Here is a 21,701-nt window from a genome sequence, read left to right as displayed (position 1 = left end):
TACAACTGGCCTTAACTCTCTTAGAAAGCAGAATGACATGGACCACAAGAAAGTTTAACAGACTGTAAGGATCCCAGGGAAAGGAACATCTGGTAGAGGATATTAACAAAGACATAACGAGGGCACTGGTTCTTAGAAGTGGGAAGGGAGAGGAGATTCCAGGCAGCAGAAACTGCCTGAGCAAAGATGTGGAGGTGTCACACCTAGAAAACGTATACACAACTGGTATATTTGGAGCACATAATACCTTGAAAAATGAGCAGAAAGGAGAGTAGCTGGGTGGATAGATTAGAGCTAGGTTAGGCAAGGCTTTGAATGCCAGGTGAGGTGAGGCATCTGCACATATTTCAGTAGGTAAGCAGTGGAAAACTCAAGAAGTTTCCAAGCAAGAAAGGGGTATGCAAGCTCCTCTCTCTTTCCCCACTGTCCTCCACCCTGATGGCTTCCCTGTCACCACTCCTGCCCAGGTCTAGACTTCTCCCAGCGACGGCGGGCATACAGCACCAACCAGATCACCACCCACAAGCCCTCTCCAAGGGCCCTTACGGCCAGCGACCCCACAACAGCAGCCAGGAGATACCCACTGAGGAAAGCCAAGCTGCAGGACCTCACCAAGCAGACCAGCCTGGATGCTCCGCGGTGGCAGATTGATTTGCAGGTACCCAAGCAGGGCATATTGGAGTTGGGGGTGGCCATAGATGGGGAAGAGCTCTGTCTCCTGCTTCAGCCATAAGGATGGAGCTTGACCACAATTTACAGTGAAGTGAGTCACTTCTTCCTCCTTTTTCTGGATCTTCACTTGCCTGACCTCCAATGACAACTTCCTAATAATGATACCCATTGGTCAATGACATCACCCATTCTCTGCTCATAGAACTTCCCAGTTGGCAAGGAGCACCCCCATCTACACTCTCATTTGATTTTACAGCACCCCTTGGAAAGGAGGGAATGTGGGGGCCGGCCACCCCCACTCCGTACAGATGTGGAAATTGAGGGTCAGAGAGGTAAAGTGACTTACCCATCGTCACACAGCCAGTCAGGGGATTGCAGCGAAGGACCTTCTTCCTGAAAAGCCCTTCTTTTCCCCTCTCTGTCACCTTCTGCACCTTCTGAAAATCCCAAGGCTGTACATTCACCCAGGGCAGAGATCATCTCAGAGTTAGAAGCACAGCAGGACCAGTCATCCAGTGTCCGGCCAGACCAGGGTTTCTCAGCTCCCACACTATCGACACGGGAATTCCTTTCTGTGGAGGCTGTCCTGTGCACTGTGGAATGTTGGGCAGCCTCCCTGGCCTCTACCCACTGGATTCCAGGTACAATACCATCCCCGGTCAGGACAGCCAAAAATGTCTGCAGACCCTGCCAGATGTCCCCGGGGAGGGGGGCAACATCACCAGGTCGAGAATCACTGTCCTAAACCAGATTGGTATTTGCTATTATCTGTACGCCTTATCCCATTTTCTTAAGAACGGGCTTTATGTAGCCTTGTCATTGTGAGTCTGTGGTTCCGTAAAAGTAGCCTTTCGCTCTCCCATTCCCACCCATAACCCCCATCTCTCCCCACCTCCAAATACACATAAGCCCTCTATGCTCCCCAACAGCAGGGACACTGCCACCTTGCCCCTGAAGGCTCTCCTCTGTGCTTAGCCAGGAGCCACTCGATGCAGTTGGAAGATACTGATCTTGGAGTCAGGCAGACTCTGCCCCTCAAGCATGTTGCTTAGCCTCTCTGAGCCCCCAATTTCTTCATCTATGACATGATGAGAATAGCTTGTCGGATGATTGAGCTAACAGTCATCAACAGATGTTTACTGGGAGCCAACTGCAGGTGGAGGACTCTTGCAGCACTGGCTGATAAAATATGAAGTGTCTAGTGCAGCACCTGGCGCACAGTAGGTGTCCTTTAAATGCAACTCTACTTGGTGAGAGCTCCGGGCAGCTGGGCAGCTCTCCTCCTCACTTCTGGCCCATCTTTGTTCATCTCTCCCCATTCCCTGCTTGGCTTCTTCCACAATCTATCTCCAATACACTTGTGTGAATGTATATGCATGCACACACACACACACACACACACACACACACACACACACACACACACATACACTCCCTGCAGCCTATGGCTGGGTGAAGGGGGCTGAATCTTAGACTAACTTGTTGCTATGGAAACTGTAGCAGCTTCTGTTTCTCAGTGTGCTGGTGATGGTGGGGCAGGGGTAGGGGGAATCCCAGTCTCTGCTGTGGTAAAGAAGTTAGGGATGCCCTGGGACCCAGCAGCCTTGGCTGGGTACCAGTTCCCACTGAGGCCGTCCTAAGACGGAGCAGTCCCTTTCATCTCCCACACCCTTGTACCATCCCCAGGACCTCAGGCCCAGAGGAAACAGGAAGGATGAATCTAGCCCCTGCCCCAAGGAGACCCCATCTGATGGGGACGCACAGGCCTCATTCCAGTAAATATTTGATAGAGATGAAAAAGACCCCACGGTTAACTGTTAGCCTAAAAACTAAGAGGCACTTTTTCTCTCTGTTACACCTAAAAGTGCCTTTGTCCCCCCATCCCCTCCTCCTTCCAGGCAGATATATGTGTTCCCAGAGGCGCAAAATTCATTTTTAACTAATTTAATATTCTTTAATTACAAAAGTAATACGTACTCAGAGTTTTCAATAAAAAAAACTCTCGAACAGTTCAGTTGAATATAAAGTAAAAATAAAAGTCCCCCTCCCCTGTGCCCTGACTCACTTGGTTTTGGGTGTTCCCTTCCAGAAATACTACACACACTAAAAAACACACATATGCGACACAGATATATGTTTTGAACAATCACATATACAAACTGCTCTCCAATTTACTTTTTAAATGTCTTTTTAATTCACTTTTTATATGCAGTAACATTATTCTTTTCAGTGAACAGCTCTATGAGTTCTGACAAATGCATGTAGTCATGTAACTCTCCCTACAATCAAAATATAGAACAGTTGCAATTTACTTTTCTGAAATGAACTCTATCTTGAACATCTTGCCATATTGGTTTGGAAAAAATCTGCCTCTTTCATTTCACTGTTGTATGGTGTTCCACTGTGTGGATGTACCATAACGTATTTACCAACCCCTAGCGATGGACATTTAGACAGTTTCCAGATTTTCACTTTTACAAACAGTACCGTAATAAATATACAATACGGGCACACGGATATTTGCATCCTTGTGTATTACCACAGAATTAAATTCCTAAAAGTGGAATCGCTGGGTCAAAGGAGACTGTGCATCTTGTTGAGAGATAGCACACAGCTAAATCATTCTTTTACAAGTGTGCTTCGGTGCAGAGTCCCACCAACAGTCCATGAGAAACTGTCTCCTTGTTGACAACTATGGTTGTCATCAAACATTTAAATATTTGCTAATCCAGAAGATTAAAAAAAATCATAACTTATTTCAATTTAGAGCAATGCTCATGAGACTGAGCATTTTTTCATGGGCTTATAGAATCCTCTTCCTATGAACTGCCTGCAGATGCCCTTAACCCATTATTCTATTGAGTTTATCTCCCTTCTCCTCCACCCCAGTGATTTAAAGAGCATTTCTTGAAAACGATCTTTGTCATGCGTGTTGCAAATATATTTCCCAGTTTACTCCTTGCCTTTTGAAGTGTTTTGTACTAGCATTAAACAGATTAAATCCACAAAACAGAACAGAAAGTCCAGAAATAAAACCAAATATACATGACAGCTTTGTCAGGATAGAGGTAGAGAACTGATAAGCCGTAGGGACTCAATGAATGAACTGTATTCAGTAAATGGTGATGACGTTTGTACTCCTCATAAAATCAAAGAAAGGGCTGTTTTCTATTTCCTTACATCAAAATAAATTTTTTTTTGTGAATCAAAGATTTAAACAAACAAAAATAGAATCACAAAAATTCTAGAATTTTTTTTTTAGTAGGAAAGACTTTTTAAGCATGACAAATGAGAAGACATAAGGGAAAAGGCTGGTAATTATAACTACAAACACACACAGAGTTTTAAACTTTATGGCCAAAACAAAAAAGGTGGGTTTAGGATATTATCCATGGTGTGTGATTTTCCGCGGTTTTCCTGGTTTGGACTTTATCCATGGTTCGGGATTATTTGTGTTGATGTTTCTCATGGGTAATGGAAAGCAGGTCATGTGTCCTTGGGTACTACAGGGGCAGTCCCCCAGGAGGAGCTGGGGCAGCCAGGGAAAGAGCTGTGGCTGGGAGTGGAGGGAAGGGGGCCAGCCACCAGGAGCTCAGTCTCCTCCCCTTCCTCTTGCATTCTTAGCCCTTGCTGAACAGTGGCCCGGACCTGAGCCAGGGCCCCAGACTCTGGGGTCCAGTGGCCCGCAGGCCCTCTCTGCTGCCCCAAGGCTGCCAGCCCTTCCTGCCCTCCAGCCAGGAGACCCAGGCTTGGAGCCCCATGAACGAGCTGGATCTTGGGTCTGGTCTGAAGCCTGCCTCAGACAGCTGCAGCCCTGGGGACCTGGGTAAGTGCCCACAGGGTCCAAGACCTGACTGGGGACAGGGAGGAATCCTAGGCTGTAGCCCAGCCTGGGAGGGGGGCATCTGCTGTGGCCCATCCCTCCCAGACCACCTCACCAATCCCTCTCTCCCAATCAACCTGGCCCTTGGGCTGCCTGTGAGGCTCCCAGGTGTCCTACCTGTGGAGTGACCCGCCACCCTATCTGGCCCCCTCAGGTACTGGCTTCCTGAGAGGTGGGTCTGCCCTACTCTTGGGGACAAGCCAGTGCCACCCCTGCTCTCCTAAGGAAAGCGTTGTGTGTTCCCTGGGGGCGGGAGGGGGGAGGGGACTGTCCTTGCTTAGCGCTGTCTGCATCCTGGGGAGGGATGATGTCGCCTGGGAATGGAACCCCTGTCCTGCAGCTCAGATCACAGCCCGCTTGTCTCTCCGCCCCCAGAGCTGTCCCATCACCCCTCCGCCTTCGAGACCGAGACGTCCTCGGACTGGGAGCCCCTAGCCGAGTCCGAGGAGCAGGCCAGTCCCCGCAGGCCCGCCAGCCCAGGACCCGTGCTGGGCAAGGCCGTGGTCAAGGGCCTGCGCGACAGCCAGCCTTTGCAGTGGGAGGTGAGCTTTGAACTGGGGCCTCCCGGCCCCAAGAGGGGCGGCGCGCGCGAGCCCGACCTGTGGGGCGAGACCTTCCACCACCTGGCGGCCCGCGCCATCATCCGCGACTTCGAGCAGCTGGCGGAGCGCGAGCGAGAGATCGAGCAAGGTGAGGGCCGCGGGCCCGCCCCCTCCTCGCAGCCCCGCCCCATGCCCCTCCCCTGCCTCTCCCCCAGGGACTGCCCTCCTCCTCTGGCTCCACCCCCTTCCTTCTCCCCACTGCCCTGCCACCGCCCAATGCTCCGCCTCCCCTCCCCATCTCTGCCCCCAGGTGCCTCCCTTGACCCCCACAGTCCCCCTCCACACACACACACACACACACACACACACACACACACACACACACACACACACACACACACACACACACACAGCGGCCCCAGGGCTCCACCCCCTGCTTGATCTGCCCCCTCCCAGCCCCATGCTCCTCCACACCTCCCACACCCACCCGGTAACCAGTCCTCTCCTCCCTCCTTTTCCTCTGCTACACGCCCCTCACTCCTCCTCACTTCCCAGGGCATCTCGCTGCAGCGCCCCTGTAGGGCTCCCGAAACAGAACCGTGGGGATCGCCCTATTCCACCTGCCTTGCTCCTCCGGGACCACACCTATCTTCCCACAGAACCCCTAGATCTAATCGGTCCACCCAGTAACCAATCAAGGCCATTTATTGAGTATGGATCAGCTGGGGGCCAGGCTCGGGGCTGAGCAGTGCAGTGACCACCACCATCCCCGTCCTTACTTATGAGTGCTTGACACAGATTAGCAGGGAAGCCAGCCGACATTAATCAAATAAACACAATTAATTGAGTGCATTTGTCCTAATGCTATTAAGAAGAAACACAGGGATCCAAGAAATTGTATAACAGGGATGGTGGGGAGACTAATTTAGTCCAGGAATTGGGGCAAACTTTCAAGACAGTGATTTGTGGGATCTTGATGGGACACACCTGGAGAACAGATAAATAGAGATCTAAATAGAGAATCTTTCTATTATTTGTTATAGTTTATGCTTTATTTATATAACAATACTACATGGTTTATATTTTATATTATTTGTATTTTTATAAATTTTTTTTTCTTCCAATGAGCACTTTACCTTACAGTTTACAGGACATTTGTCCATCCTTCACGCCAAGGAGACTGCTCACCTGCTCAGTAGGAAGAGCCTGGGCTTTGGGGACCATCCTGAGTCCTGATCTCAGGTCCATTCCTAACTTGCTGTGTGACCCTATGCTCACCACTCTCCCTCTCTGGTTTGTCTCTGCAAGGTTGTCCCAATGAGCCAGACCAATGGTCCCCACACAGCCAGGGGACCTGTGAAATCCTGCAGCAAGATTCTCATCAGAGAGCTGCAAAATGAAAATAGAAGATACTGACAACACAGAGATTTGGTTTTTTTTTTAAATAACACTAAAGTTATTTAAGGAAAGTAACTGTCATTTTTTATTAGATGTCTTACTTCTTTTGCATTAAAATATCCTTATTTTATGAAGTGATGGTGGAGGTTTTAATAATCTTGAGGATTTCTTTTAAATGACCTTAATGGCAAGTTGGTAACTCCTTAATTTTAAGGGCTTATTTAATTCCAAAGATGGGACCATGGATCTAGCCCTCCTTTTAGCTTCCAGAGCTTCCATGTCAGGGAGGACTTTCCTACTCCACACAGTGACCCCCCCCTTCTCCCTCTGCAGGGTCCAGCCGCCGCTACCAAGTGAACGCCGTGCACACCAGCAAGGCCTGCAACGTCATCAGCAAGTACACAGCCTTCGTGCCTGTGGACAGAAGCAAGAGCCGTTACCTGCCCACCGTCGTGGGATACCCCAACTCTGGTAAGGCAGGTGCGCGGCCAGGGCTCTTCTGAGGGCCAGGCAATTCCCAAGTGGGCCAGAGGAGGGGGACTGGGATACAAAGCAGCCTAGACTGGTGGGGAGGGGTTCAGGGAAGGGCCTTGAAGCTAAAAGGCCCCCCAGCAGATGGTTTGGCCGCCAGGGGGTAGGGGGCACATGAATCCCCATCCCACTGCTCTGCACAGAGCTGTGAAGCCATCCCACTCCCCTTTTCCCACTAAATGAATATGACTTGATTGTATTTTTCCAGTTGGTCAGTTGGTATGTGCTCACTGTAGAAAATTCTAAAGTATAGAAAGATGTGGATGGACCTCGAGATTATCATATGAAGTGAAATAAGCCAGAGAAAGACAAATATCATAGGATATTACATGTAGAATCTAAAAAAAAAAAAGATACAAATGAACTTATTTACAAAACAGAAATAGACCCACAGACATAGAAAACAAACTTATGGTTACCAAAGGGGAAAGGGGGAGAGAGATAAATTAGGCGTTTGGGATCAACATATACACACATATATAAAACAGGTAACCAAGAAGGACCTACTGTATAGCACAGGGAACTCTACTCAATGTCTTATAATAACCTATAAGGGAAAAGAATCTGAAAAAGAATATATATGTGGGTGTGTATGTATATATATATATATATATATAAATCTGAATCACTTTGCTGTATACCTGAAACTAACACACTATTGTAACTCAACTATACTTCAATTAAAAAATAAATTAAAATTTTAAATTCAATATAGAAAGACATAAAATAAACAAAAGTGACTGGGACTGCCAATCATCCAGAAATGAGTACTAATTAATCCCTTGGTGTGATCATCCTGCCAGACTTCTTTCTACAGGTGTCTACATGTAGAGAAATCAAAAGACAGATCATTTTGCATAAATTGGATCATACCAATATGTGCTATACCTTACAAACTCTGGGTGTGGGAAATATCTTTCTGTCTTTTCATTTTAATAGCAGCAGGTACCCCACTGCAGGGAGCGATCATCATCATAGAAGCCAATTAGACAGTGTTCCAAAGCCCTTTATATACATTAAATCATTTAATCCTCAAAACAGCTCTGCAAAGAAGATACTGTTTCCCCCATTTTACAGGTGGGGAAGCAGAGGCAGAGGGGGTAAGTAACTTGCCCACGGTCACACAGCAGTGAAGGGCAGAGTCAGGCTTTGACTCCCAGTAACCTGGTTTCAGAGTCTGTGCTCCCTCCTACTCCTCTCCACTGCCTCTTTTTTTTTTAAATGTTTAATTAATTTATTGATCGATTAATTATTTTTGGCTGCATCTGGTCTTAGTTGCAGCACATGGGCTCTTTGTTGTGGCGTGCAGGCTTCTCTCTAGTTGTGGTGCGCAGGCTCCAGAGCGCGTGGGCTCCGTAGTTTGCGGCAGGCAGGCTCTCTAGCCGAGGCACGTGGGCTCAGTCGTTGTGCCCCGCGGCATGTGGGATCTTAGTTCCCCAACCAGGGATCGAACCCACATCCCCTGCATTGGAAGGAGGATTCTTTACCACTGGACCACCAGGGAAGTCCCTCCACCGCCTCTTAAGGTTTATCAGAATGTAGCCCCCTATTATTAGACCTTTTGTTTATTCCCTTTTTTTTTTTTTTTTTCTCGGTACGCGAGCCTCTCACTGTTGTGGCCTCTCCCGTTGCGGAGCACAGGCTCCGGACGCGCAGGCTCAGCGGCCATGGCTCACCGGCCCAGCCGCTCCGCGGCATGTGGGATCTTCCGGTACCGGGGCACGAACCCGCGTCCCCTGCATCGGCAGGCGGACTCTCAACCACTGCGCCACCCGGGAAGCCCTGTTTATTCCCCTTTTGATTATTGTAAATTGTGCTGCAAAGAACATCCGGGTGCACCTGTCTGGTAATCTCCTCAGGACTGACATTCAGAACTAAGATTGCATATCAAAGAGTTGGCCCATTTTAAATTATTGTGATGTATGTTACCAAACTGACCCAGCCCCCAAAGGTTATCATGAGGAAGGTTTTCTATCCTCACCACCACTGAAAATTGTTTATCTTTCTAAACCTACTAAACTGAGAGGGGAGAAAAGTACCTTCAGGGAATTTCTTTGTTGAAAACTTTTCGTATGTTTATGGACTATATGCACTTTTTCTTTCCTGAATTATCAATACATTTTCTGTTCTTTACAGCGGCTTTTTCTTTTTAAAGCAGACCTCCTGAAAGAATTGTGTTTGGAAACAAAATATGCCTTTTCTGATTCCTCTGCCCTCCCTCCACCCTGCTTTTTAAAAATTTGGTACCAAAATATTCAACGACCCACTCCCTCCCTCCCTCTCTGCCTCAGTTCCTCTGATTTCAGGTTCTGGCCAGCAGCCCAGGCTGTCACTCCACTGGGTCTTCTCACCCACTGGGCACTGTCACCCTGAATGATGTCACCCCCCTCCCACTCGTCTCTGACCATTTTTTTTTTAGCTTCTGTAGCCACAGTCTGGGAGTTTTAAGGACCAGGCACATATCTTAACCTAAGCCCCACAGCCCCCTAAGATTTGGATCAGCACTTCCCAAAGTGTGTTCCAGGAAACTAGAACCCTGGTTCCATGTCTTGTTAATGGCCATTCAGCACAAAAATAGGAAATACCAGATTAGGAAAAAGCATTTCTGAATGACTGGATTAAATAAAACTTAAAAGCTTTCTTTACTGCAGGACTTCTCAGAGCCTTTAGGGTGTTAGTATACATCAAGAGGCTCAGAGAATGGACTACAGTATGAAGCTTCTTCAAGACTTATTTTCCCATGGAACTCTTCATTTTTTAAGGAACAACTTCAAAACTAGTGTTCTCTGAGAATGGAGTTCCCCAAAACACACTGTTGGGTGCTGTAGCTTCAGCTGATGGTGATGCTCTGGGACTCAGGGCCCTGCCCTGTGGGAGAGGAAACTGGGACCTCAGTTTCTGAGACAGCAAACTGAGAGAGAAGGGACATGGGGTGTTTCTGAGACAACGAGCCTTTTAACTAACTAGAAAACATTGGTGCTTTCTGAACATTATCTCAGCAATAGAATTTACCTGGCAAGGTAAGTATTATTCTCCCCATTTTCCAGGTAAAGAAACTGAGGCTCAGAGTGGTCAGTACCCCATCCAGCTAGTCAGAGATGGGGCTGGGGTTTAAACCCAGGTCATTCTGGCTCGGAGCTCATGGTCTTACCTTCTGCAATGCCTCCCTGCCTTTAGATAATTGACAGAGTGAAGCCAGAACCTTGACCTTGCTCTCCCAGCCCATCTTCCTTGGGGAAGAGGCAAAAGACTGGCACAGTTGTGCCCATCTGACCCCTTCTCCTTGTCCTCATGAAGGTGCTGTGTTGCGGATGGTCAGCTCTCGGGTGCTGACCCGACAGTCGAGGGGCACTTCTGCTGGTTTCCGGCGGTCCCAGACGATGCCTGGGGAAGACTCGGCTGCCAGAGATGGCAAATTTCAGAACCTAAGTAAGAGCCGCCTCCGGTGCACTCTGAAGCCTGGGCCCCTGAGCCACCGCACCCTCATGTCCGAGGCCCCGAAGGACTCTCTCTGAGTCTTCACTCTGGGCCTTATGGGGCGAGGGCAAGGCCAGGTTTCCTGGATTCTCTGAGGCCTGAGATGGGCAGCGGGGCTCAGCATGGCCCAGGCATGCGTCGTTCACACAGCTTTGCTGAGAGAGCCACCGGGAGCCAGAGAGCAGTCTGGCCTCCCTGCCCACGTGCCCACACCATTCCCCACCTCTCCCTTTTCAAGGTCCACCAACCCCAGTGGCTGTTTCCCGCCTCCAACCTCTGAGTCCTCCCAGGCACTGAATGCCAGGAAACCTAATAAAGGAAAAAGCAAAAAGGCGGTTCCATCCCACCTTCTGCTTCTTCCAGGATTCCCAGAAGCATCCTTTCCACCTTCACCTGATTTCATTATGCCTGCAGCTTGGGTCCTTGAAGATCCATGATTCGACCATTTGGTGACCTTGCACTAATTCACAGGATTGCCTTAATCCTCTGTGTCTTGGATGTCTGCGTGTCTTTTTGTCCCACTAAAGACAGCCTAACTGCTGCACTAGTCCTAACCCCTTCCTACGTGCCCTCACATGTACAATGAGCATCTCCTGCCTTCTTCTGTGCATGGGAAGGACATCAGAGGTCCCACCTGGCCACTAGCCCCGACCCCCAGATCATAACGATGTTTTACGTGAGGGATTAGAAAGTGCTCACAGACTTTGATGGGTTAAAAAGGGAACAGTTTGTAAGGAGGTGAAAATCCCGAGGAGGATCTCTTCAGAATTAAGGAGTTCTGCCAGCTCCTTGGTCCCTCAGAGCCTCCAAAACCAAGGGGAACCTGCTCTACCCCTGAGCCAAGCTGGGTTACCAGTCTAGAGGAAACTTCTGGTCTACCCTTTCCTTTCTCTGTAGCTCAGCTACTGGTGGCCCATGGCTTCCATCAAAATCACAAATCCCTTCTTTTGAATTGTCCTCTGATTCACGCACAGTGTGTAGGACGTCTAAACTCTTAGTCTATCCCAAGCCCTTTCCCTCCCCAAGGATGCCAATGGCTAACACTCACTGAGGGTTTTCTATGTGCTGGGCACTGCTTTAATTATCCATGACTCCTCACACCCATCTGAGCGTGTTTCTTTTATTTTCCACATTAAGAGATGAGGAAACCGAGGCTCAGAGAGATTAATTGACTTACACAAGGTCACACCGCAGATGCACGAGAGAACCGAGATTTGAACAAGCCGTGTCCGGCTCCAGAGTCCGTGAGGTTAATTAACAACCATGCTCTCTGCCTGCTGGTTGCCTCATTCATTCAGTCACTGGTTCAGTCTTGTGCTGCCCCCAGAGCACCCAGTGATAATCAGAGCTTCTTGCCCTCACAAAGCTACTAACGGTCTCATAAGGGAGACAGAGGCTTTGCAGAACAAATCTGTGCATGAAGATTTTTCCGTAATTTGGATCATTCCTATATAGTATATATGCCCGTCACTCTCCAGCCATTGAAATATTATAATAGTCATAAGAATAATCATCCTGATTATATATTTTGAACAAACGATGTGCAAGTATTATCCCCATTTTACAGATGGGGAAACTGAGGCTCAGAGCCCTCTGACATGTCAATGCCATGTTCTGATCCCTCCTGGAGAGCTGGCATGAACCCACCTTTCCGCCCACCTCCAAACACCATGCTCAGGCCTCTGACCTGCTCCTGCTTCCCTGCTGGGTCTGTAGCTCACGGCTTTATTGAGCACTTATCATGGACCAGGCACTAAGCACTATCTGTGTATTATCTCATTTAATCTTTACAAAAACACAGATCAATACTATTATCCCCGATTTGCAATTGAAACTTATAAAGCAAGTAACTTTCCCTGGGGTCACACAGCTAATCATTGGGAGAGTTGGGATTTGAACCCAGGCATGTCCGACCCTTACAGTGGAGCGCAGGTGGTATCTTTGGGAGATGAAGGCCCATCCAGACAGGGATGGGAACCTTGACCTTGCTCTCCCAGCCCATCCCCAGGTACTGTGAATTCAGACCAGCACTCTCCTTGGGAGGATGGGAGGTAAGGGGGAGGGCTGGGAGCTCAGGCCTCACTGGCTTCCTCTATTGTAGATGTGGAGGAAAGCCCCACTGCGTCCTTCAGTGAGAACACATCCCCGGGCCGCGAGAAGTACGCTACTCCTGAAGGTGAGTGGGCAGTCTGCCCGCTCTCCCTTTAAGTAAAATAGTGATAGATCTTTGGGCCAAGAGAGTGTCTTAACCCAACAAAGTCCTTGTTGGTTCTTTTATTCCTCAAAACAGTTCCATGTACGATAAATAGGAGTATCCACACTTTAAAGGAAGAAAACTGAGACCCAGAGAGGTGAAGTGACTTGCCCAAGGTCACACAGCAAGTTGGTGACAGAGCTAGGCCAGGAATCAGGCATCCCAATTCCCAGCGGAGGGACCATCCTACCACCTCACTCTGCTGAGAATCTTCAAGCAATGTGCCCATTGAGGAAGCTCAATGTCCCTGCTCGGGGCTGAAGGGGGTTGATGTGAAGTTGTCACTGTCCCCACAGGTAACCTTCCAGAAGATGCCAGGGGCCACCAGCCAAGGGAACTTGGAGGCCTGCTTCTTTACACACGGACCCACATATTTCTCCCCTCCCCATACCAACTGCATCAGAAACAGCCCGATCATTAGCTCAGATCCCTAGGGGTGTAGGCAAGCCCCTGGCCCTCTCTGGGCCTCTGTTTCCCCATCTGGGTAGTGAACAGCTGGACAGGGTCCTCTGTCAAGCCCTAACTGTCATTCTGTGGCTCTCCAGGTCCCCTGCGCAGTCTGGCCACCAACACCCTTTCTTCCTTGAAGGCCTCAGAGGCTCTCTTTGGATCCAGGTACATGGGATTTCCACTGGGGGTTCACCTTACCGCCACCCGTTTTCCCAGGACTGTCCCTAGCTTGGAAGGCCAAAGGCAGGCCCAGGCTGACATTTACACAGAAATGAACAATCTTAAGGATGCCAAGAAGGACCCCTGCCCAGAGATAGCACTGTCTTCAGGTATCACCCTGCTGAAACCACCTCCGCCCCAAGTTCACTTCCCACGGGTTCACGGTGTCTTTGCAAATGCAAGTCCCCCTGAGAGGGCTAGCATGAGACTCTCTGACCACTGGGCTGAACAAGAACATGCTATCAAAAGAGGGTCCTAAAAAGAACACTACCTTGCCCCTCGCAGCCCTGACTTTCAGAAGCTGTTGAGTGGGCTCTCGGGGGGGTGGGATGACCAGGGACACCACTGGGGCAGCGGTGGTCACTCTTCCCTGGCTCCACCCACACAGGCTGAATCTCAACAAGTCCAGGCTGCTGACGCGAGCGGCCAAGGGCTTCCTGGGCAAGCCGCTGACCAAGGCTCCAGAGTCAGCCCCAGGGAGCCAGAGCTTGGACTACGTCCCACTGGTGAGTGCCCCAGACCCCAGACCCCAGGCCCACACTCAGCAGAGGGGCTGCCCTTCTCCCCTTCCACCAAGGGAAGAAGGCCTAGACCTTCCCGCCCACGTAGCAGCCGAGCAGAGGGAATTTGCCTGAGTCCTCCATCTGGGGTTTAGGAGTGTTGCTAAAAGCCAGCGCCAGCACCGTGAAAATTCTTTGCAATCTGCCACCTTTGCTTTAAAAATTCACGGGAATCTTGCACTCCACTCCACCACCTCTGTGTGTCTGTTTTTCAATACATAAAAATAAGCCTTGAAATGATTCACATGCAAGTAAAATGAACACCCCAGGGACATGCAACGTGTTTAGCAAGTGGCTCTGCAGATGCCCCAGGTCGGGAGTGGGTGTCTCTGAATCGAGGAGAAAGGGAGCCTGGTCCTGCCACATCTGGGGCTCAGCAAAGTTGGGGAGCGAGAGGTGCTGAAAGGAGGGACACGGTTTGAGCTTCACTGCCCCGCTGCAGCCCCTGCACACCCAAGTGCCTAGTGTCACTTGGAGTTTCCAAATACCCCGGGCAATAGAGCAGGAGGCATGTATTCACTCAGCAAGGATTTGTTGGGCCAGGCACAGCGCTAGCCCCAGGGAGACAACCTTGAACTAGGTGAACATGGTCCCTGCGCTCACGGCACTGCCAAGGAAACCGGGCAATTCTGATGGTTAGGTGCTGTGAGGGAGCAGTTGGGTTTGGTGGGGGAGATGGGGAGGGAGGGAGAAACCTACTCCAGGCTTGAGGTCAGGGAGGAATGACGCATGGCTTCTGGAAGGATGTAATGCTTAAGCCCATAGTTTACATGCTGGAGTTACATGGTTAAGCCGACAGTTTACACACGAGAGAGCGAGCTTGGGGGCTGGAGAGTGGGTGGAGGGGAAGGAGTCAGGGACGAACCAGCGCTTTGGAAATCATAGCTTGGATTTATTCTAGGAGAACATTGAAACTACTGAGCTGGTGGCCTCCAAGAAGTGACAAGGCCTCTGCCTTACAAAGACCCCTCAGGATGCAGGAAAGATGGAGTGAAGGTGGGGGGACAGGGGAGGGAAGTAGAGGCAGAAACAACATGAAGTGGCAGATGGTGGGCTGCAGAGCTGTTCAGAAAGTGGGACCCGTTGGGACTTGGTAAACGATTGACATGGAGGGAGAAAGAGGGTGGTTAGCTGCCCAGAGTCTGTTGGATGGCGGTGGATGGTCCCAGTGGCCGAGCTGGGTCCACCTGCCCAGGACAAGAGGCAGGTCTGGAGTGAGGATGTTGAGCTGGGCCTGGAAAGTCATCAGCGTGAAGTACCAGTGGGATAAAGCATGGCGGTGCTCGGCTGGGCTGGGTATCCCGCAAATCCCCCGGGTAGGTGGGGCGAGCTGGCGGGGGGAGGTGTGAACCAGCGGGCTGTGTGCACCCAGATTTGGGCATGGCCTGGGGCTCCGTGGGCTAAAAAGTTTGAGGCCCACTGAGGGGCTCCCACACACACAGGTGTCTCTGCAGCTGGCCTCCGGAGCCTTCCTTCTCAACCAAGCCTTCTGCGAGGCCACCCACATCCCCATGGAGAAGCTCAAGTGGACCTCACCCTTCACCTGCCACCGAGTGTCCCTCACTGCCCGCCAGCCCCTGAGTCCCCAGACGTGCACCAGCCCCTCACCTCGGCACCCCTCCTGTGACAGCTTCTCCCCGGAGCCTCTGGCCGAGGGCAAGCCGGGCTGGGAGCCCAGGGCTGCAGTAGAGCACACAGGGCAGCTGTGGGCCACAGTGGTGGCGCTGGCATGGCTGGAGCACAGCTCCGCCTCCTACTTCGTTGAGTGGGAGCTGGTGGCCGCCAAGGCCAACTCGTGGCTGGAGCAGCAGGAGGTGCCCGAGGGCCGCACGCGGGGCGCGCTCAAGGCGGCCGCCCGCCAGCTGTTCGTGCTCCTGCGGCACTGGGATGAGAGCCTAGGTTTCAATATGCTCTGCTATAACCCGAATTATGTGTAGTGGGGGAGAAGGGGGCTGGGGCAGTGGCGGGGAGGGAGGAGACCACGTGGGCCTGGTAGGGCGACTCTTGAAACTGTAGCCAATATACTGGTTGCTAGAAAGAGCCCTGGATTGGCAATCAGGAGGCCTGAGTTCAGTGCCAACTTTGCTACCACCTAATTGTGCAACTTTAGGCCAGCTCCTCCCTCCCTCCCTTCTGGGCCTCGGTTTCGCCACCTGTAAAATAAGTGGGTGAGGTGAGGGAGCTGGACTAGAACCCCAGAACATTCAAAGGTTCCTTTCTGCCTGGACATCCGGAGAGCCGTGGAATTTACTGCCACTGGGGGGTAGGGGGAGAGAGAATACAGTTTGAGCCTGAGTTCTCTCTGGAGGAGGGTCACATGGGCAATGCCCCCCTCAAATAAAGGGTGGATGAGCGGCCCCAAAGCCTGAAAGTAACCAGACCCGCAAGCCTGCATCCAGGCAGAGGGAGACCCCCTCTGCCATCTGTGTTGTGGGATGAGCATTTGTCTCCATGGTGACAGACCCTAAATCCCACTTACAAACTGCCCGGAGAACCATCCTTCCCAGCACTTTAAAAGAGTCACCCGGGGAACTTTTATTTTGGCTTGGAAGCCCTTCATGTATTTTAGTGTTGGTTTGCAGACGATTTGTGACTTCCTATCTAAAAAGAGGAGATGGGCAGGACAAGGGGAGGCACCCTGCAAGCCAAGGTGTTAGCGTTAAGCCGCAGCCTGTGCAAAACCAGTCCCCGAAGAATTCTGAGCCACGGTCACAGAAGCCAGTGGAGAAACCAGACGACACCTGAAGTCATTTTACACACTTTCAGGGATTGCGTAATGCAAGCTCTATCCGCTTGTGCTGAGGGGCTAGAGAGCCGCCCTGTGTCGGCTGCGTTTTGGGATAGTGGCCACAGCGCACTGTGAGATGGAGGCGCTTTGTCTGCAACAGAGAACCTTGCTTGGCTGCAGTGCATCTGCAGTGCAGCTTCCACTGGGAGCCGTGATTTATTCGATGAAAGGAAAGACTCTTGAAGCTTCAAAGCAGAGAGCCCCTGGGGACGTCCCTCTCTCAGGCCCACCATGTGTACCATGTGGGGACAGGTGTGTCCCAGCCTCAGATTCCCTCGTGGCTGGGGTCCCATCACCTCTGTCCTGCAGACTCCCTTGGAAGTGGGTCTGGACCTCACCAAGGAAGTCCATCAGCTTGGGACTCCACACTGAATCCATGCCCTTGCCCAGCCCCCTCTCCAGGGCCTTAACCTTTCCTAACCAAGGAAAAGATTCCCTTCTGGCCCCAGGGCCCTAGCGAGAAGCACCCTCCTCCCAGATGTCCCCCTTCAGGGATATGTGGAGGACCCCATGGATCAAACACCTTCATGAAGCCTCATGAAGACTCAAGAAATGCCCAGTCTTGGGCTTCCCTGGTGGCGCAGTGGTTGAGAGTCCGCCTGCCGATGCAGGGGACATGGGTTCGTGCCCCGGTCCGGGAAGATCCCACATGCCGCGGAGCGGCTGGGCCCGTGAGCCATGGCCGCTGAGCCTGCGCGTCCTGAGCCTGTGCTCCGCAACGGGAGAGGTCACAACAGTCAGAGGCCCGTGTACTGCAAAAAAAAAAGAAAGAAAGAAAGAAAAAAGAAATGCCCAGTCTTCAGCAGCGGGTGAGAGAGAGGGGTGTTTCAGCAGAACACCCATCACGTATGGAGAAAAGGCAGCCCCACCAGGATGCGGTACCCTACCCCGCACGCCACCCACCCCCAATGCACAGCCCTGCCCAACCCTCCTGCTGTGCTGCAAAATCTCCCACGAGGGGATTTCACCTCCCCAGCCCTTCTGAGGCTCTCCTCAAAAAGCCGGTGACCCATCCCACGTGGAGGGGAAGGGGCTGGAGATTTCAGATCAAGTCCCATCTGCTGCTTGACTGACTGTTCTGCTTCAGACCCCCCCCACACCCCCGCCCTGGGGAGGAAGCCAGCCGGGCAGCCGCCCACACAGAGGGATGAGGGCTCGAGGCTCTGGCTCCAGACCTTGTCATCTCCCTGCATGCGTCCTCCCCCACAAAATAACACTTGTGCAGCTATGCAGCCAGCAGCCCCAGCTTCAGGGGAAGGAGGAAGGGGCATGGCATCCCCTTCTTGGCCCCCCAGGAATGGAAATATTGTCAGGCTGAGAGCTGAAATGGCTGGCACTGGTTTGGGCAAGTGGCTATCCCTCTCTGGGTGCCCTGGAGCCGGGGTTGGCTGGGGGGTTCCCCCTGCTTTGATATTCCCAGATTCTCTGCCTCTGAGGTGTTTCCCTCTTAGTGACCATGGACTTGCTTGACTGTCTGTGTGACCTTGAACAAGTCCCATGTGCTTTCTGGGCCTCTTTCCCCCTTAAGGTAACCAGGTGGGACTGAGCTGGCCAGCCTCCTGCTTAACCTGCTTCTGGGTCTCCAAGCTCAGTGTGGACACTGACCGGAGCTCAGGTGGTCCAGTACCTGCCCAGTACCTTCCCAGTGTAAAACCAGTGCTGCAAGACCCCTGGAAGGAGGAACTGAGAAGCCCAGCAGAGCGATGGGCACACCACCCCCTTCTCCAGGGACCTGTCTCAGACCCTGCCCCAGTAGCAGTTGCTGGAGCCCTGGATGACTCTGATACACAAGCAAGTTGCTGACTTGTGCACTCCCTGATTCCCCTGCTCCGCACCCAAAGGTGCAGAGGAACAAATGCTCCTTGATTTCAGATAACCCAAGGGCTTTGGGGGACATCTGGGTAAGAGACATTGTTTAAAAACTCCAGTGGTATTGAGAGGACATGGGTCTCAGGAATCTGCCCCAGGATTGCCAAGCAGAGGACCAAAGGGACTTGCTTTAAGGAAGAGAGAAGAACCTTAGGTAATTAGCACATATATTGAAGCTAAAGTGGTTCCAAGGGTTCCTGAGTAGGTGAACCGATGCCCCAGACATCGGGATGGATTTGGATTAATCTGGAGTCTTTGTTAACCTGGCCCTTGCTTTCTAGGTCATGCAGAAGGACCTTGATGCCCTGCCTGGCTGAAGAATCAGGAGGGTACAAATGCTTAATGGTGTTGTCCAAAAGAGCCCAGCCTTTAGTGGAAAGAACGTGGAGCTAAAAGCTGGGGAATTTACATGTTGGTCTAAACTCCGCCACTACTTTGCTGTGTGACTTCTGGCAAGTTGCTTGCTTTCTCTGGGCCCCATTTCATATTTTGTAGAAGGATGAGGTGACACTAGATCAGCATTTTCAGCACTATTTCTTGGTTGATATATGAATTAGCAATTCATGAGAAACTGTCTGGCGGGCAAATATGTTGGGAAAACACTAGGAAAACAGATTTCTTGAAGTCAGGACAACTCAGTCCCATGAATATGTAAATATGCATTGTCAGTCTCCAACGGGTGATTCAGGTCTCTCTCCCCGAGTTATTCAGTAGGGAAAATGCTGGTCTAGATCTCCCTTTGGGTTCTTCAGGCACTGACATTCAAAAATCCTTTATTGAGAGCCTACTGTATCCAGGCACACTGGGGTGGCATAGTGAACATATTAGGTGGTGTTCCTGTGCTTTTTGGAGCTTGGTGAGAAGCATTTGAAGGATGTCTGCTCCATGAACTGTTTCCTTACTTCCTGGTCACCCAGGTGGGTGTGTCTTCACTGGCCACACCCCCACCCTGTGGTCCTGCCCTCTGTGGGTGTGGCCTCAGGCACCATTGGCACTGAAGACCGCCCTAAGCTTTCTGACACTCATTGGTGTGTGAATAAAACTGACCACTTCAGCCAGGGTGGAGGTAGCTGTGGGCCTCCGTGTCCAGGGAAGCAGGGCGGGGGCGGGGGGAGTCCCTGCCTCAAGGGTCCAACCTGCGGCTACACCCAGAGGCAAAGCCCTCGCTCTCAGACCCCTCAGCTGAGGAGACCAACTCCAGATCCCAGGAAAACTGGACCCCACACGTAGGCAGACTTACACTGGACGTGGAAATAAGCAGCATAAGTTTCCAGCCGGCACTGTTGTTTTCTCAACCTGTCCCTTGCCTGTGGACCAAACCAATGGCATCCACTATCCTCCACTGCTAGGGCTGATGAATGGAGTAGCTGGTCCCAAGACTAGCTGCTGGTGGGTTTTCACCTGCTCCTCAGACATTTGAGAAAGCAAGGGTTCCTCTTCTTCCCTTCCAGCTGTTCACGTGGAACAGCTGTCAGAAAAGACCTCTCAAGTTTCCTATTTGGAGGAGTCTCCCGAGATCTGTGTGCAGCCTACCCCAAGGGACTTGTCACCTCCTTCACCTGCCTGGCTGGAACCTGTGTGACACTGCAGCACCTGCCGTAGCAGCGTCCAAAGGCTGCCTCTCATTACTTTCATATTGGAATATAAGTGGTGCCCAGACACAAATGCATTCTGCATCCTTAGTGCCCTGGGAAGGGAAAGAGAAGGGCTCTGCTACCCCCAGGAAATAGGTTGTGTGTTCACTGCCATGGCATTTGGAAGATCTTTATTCCCCACCAATCTAGCAAGGACTAGAGAAAACAACGAAAATGGGCACATTCCTCAGCTGTAGCACGCTCTGCAGCGCCAGTGTAAAAATAAACAGGGCAGGGGCGCGGGCGGCATTTTGCAGCTGGATAATCTGATCCGCAGAGATCCGTCCCAAGGTCAGGAGCTTGGCGGCATCTCCTGGCCAGGCCTCCAGTCCCCACTGTGGAGCTCCCTGACCCACGTGTTCACCCGGCCCCCAGCCTTTCGACAGCACTGCCTCCCAGGTAGCCTGACAAAGTGGGATTTCTCCTGTTCATGCTGCAAATCTCCTTGGCTCAGAGCCAGCGACCTTGAGCTTACAGCCGCTTTCCAAGGCAAAGCGCCTCATCTCACTGTGGCCGAATGTGGGCACGCCCGCGGCATAGTTTCACTATTTGCCCAGATGGCTTTGGCTCAAGTGGCATGGCCGGTGCTTGTCCCCCTCAGAGCCTCAAGTGCCTACAACGGGCTACCCCATCCCCTTGCCTGCTCACCTGTAACGTCCCCATGGTGCCTGTGACACTTCTTGTTCTTGGAATACACATCGCCTTTCTGCCTGGTAGCCAGTTATGTAGACATTGTGGAATCCTGGACACCAGCGTCTAATGTTCACCAATAATTAGCAAAGCATACCCTGGGGCTGCATGCGTGTGCCTGTTCTCAAAGGAATGGCTTCTTTGTAAAGGGTGGCTACTGTTCTCTTAAAGGCTTTTAGCCCATAAAAACTATTGAACCTGATGATATGACAAAATTATACTTGTGTCTGCTCTTTTGCTCTCGAAGCCAGTGCTTGGCTCTCAAAATAGTGGTTCAGTGATCCTCTTGCCTCACTTAGCATGATTACATCTGCCTTACGTCTGTCTCTCTCAGGTGACCAACTGTCCCCCAGTTTGCCTGGAACTTGGTGGGGGAGGGAGTCCCAGGACATGGGACTTTGAGTTTTAAAACTGGGACAATCCCAGGAAAATTGGGACAAGCTGGTCACAGTAGTTCCTCCAGAAGCAGAGCCTGAGATAAGGATTCAGTGCAAATAATGTATTTGCGTGATTCTAGGAAACACCCCAGGCGAGTGAGGAATTGAATAGCTGCAGGAAGGACACGCAGAAAGGGGATGTTACGAACCTGGTTACTACGATGGGTGTGGACCCTCATCCCCCTGGGGAACTCTAGGAACAAGATGCATCTCGAAGCTCACAGGGAAGGAATGGAGTGTATGTGCATTAGCTCTATTCAGCCACTGGTTGAGGGTCCCTCCCTCCCAAGGGCATTA

The 21,701-nt window shown here is 51.2% G+C and overlaps 1 protein-coding gene across 1 annotated transcript in view; it reads left to right on the top strand.

Moving 5' to 3' along the window:
- The window catches only part of VWA5B1 (von Willebrand factor A domain containing 5B1), a gene marked incomplete at both ends in the record, with an annotated part of 39,972 nt that extends 24,049 nt beyond the window's left edge, over positions 1–15,923 (top strand). The window contains 9 exons of the mRNA XM_082862342.1: positions 468–658; positions 4,297–4,498; positions 4,931–5,245; positions 6,829–6,966; positions 10,324–10,437; positions 12,605–12,679; positions 13,303–13,372; positions 13,815–13,932; positions 15,429–15,923. Of these exons, the coding sequence (XP_082718468.1) occupies positions 468–658; positions 4,297–4,498; positions 4,931–5,245; positions 6,829–6,966; positions 10,324–10,437; positions 12,605–12,679; positions 13,303–13,372; positions 13,815–13,932; positions 15,429–15,923 (1,718 nt within the window). The remainder of the gene's footprint in view (positions 1–467; positions 659–4,296; positions 4,499–4,930; positions 5,246–6,828; positions 6,967–10,323; positions 10,438–12,604; positions 12,680–13,302; positions 13,373–13,814; positions 13,933–15,428) is intronic.
- Between the last annotated feature and the right edge of the window lie 5,778 nt (positions 15,924–21,701).

This window comes from Leucopleurus acutus (genome assembly GCF_964270905.1).
Source record: "Leucopleurus acutus genome assembly, chromosome: 2".
In the NCBI taxonomy this organism is placed as follows: domain Eukaryota; kingdom Metazoa; phylum Chordata; class Mammalia; order Artiodactyla; family Delphinidae; genus Leucopleurus; species Leucopleurus acutus.
The sequence above is the reverse complement of the archived record's forward strand: the minus strand, read 5'-3'. Positions and strand labels throughout refer to the sequence as shown.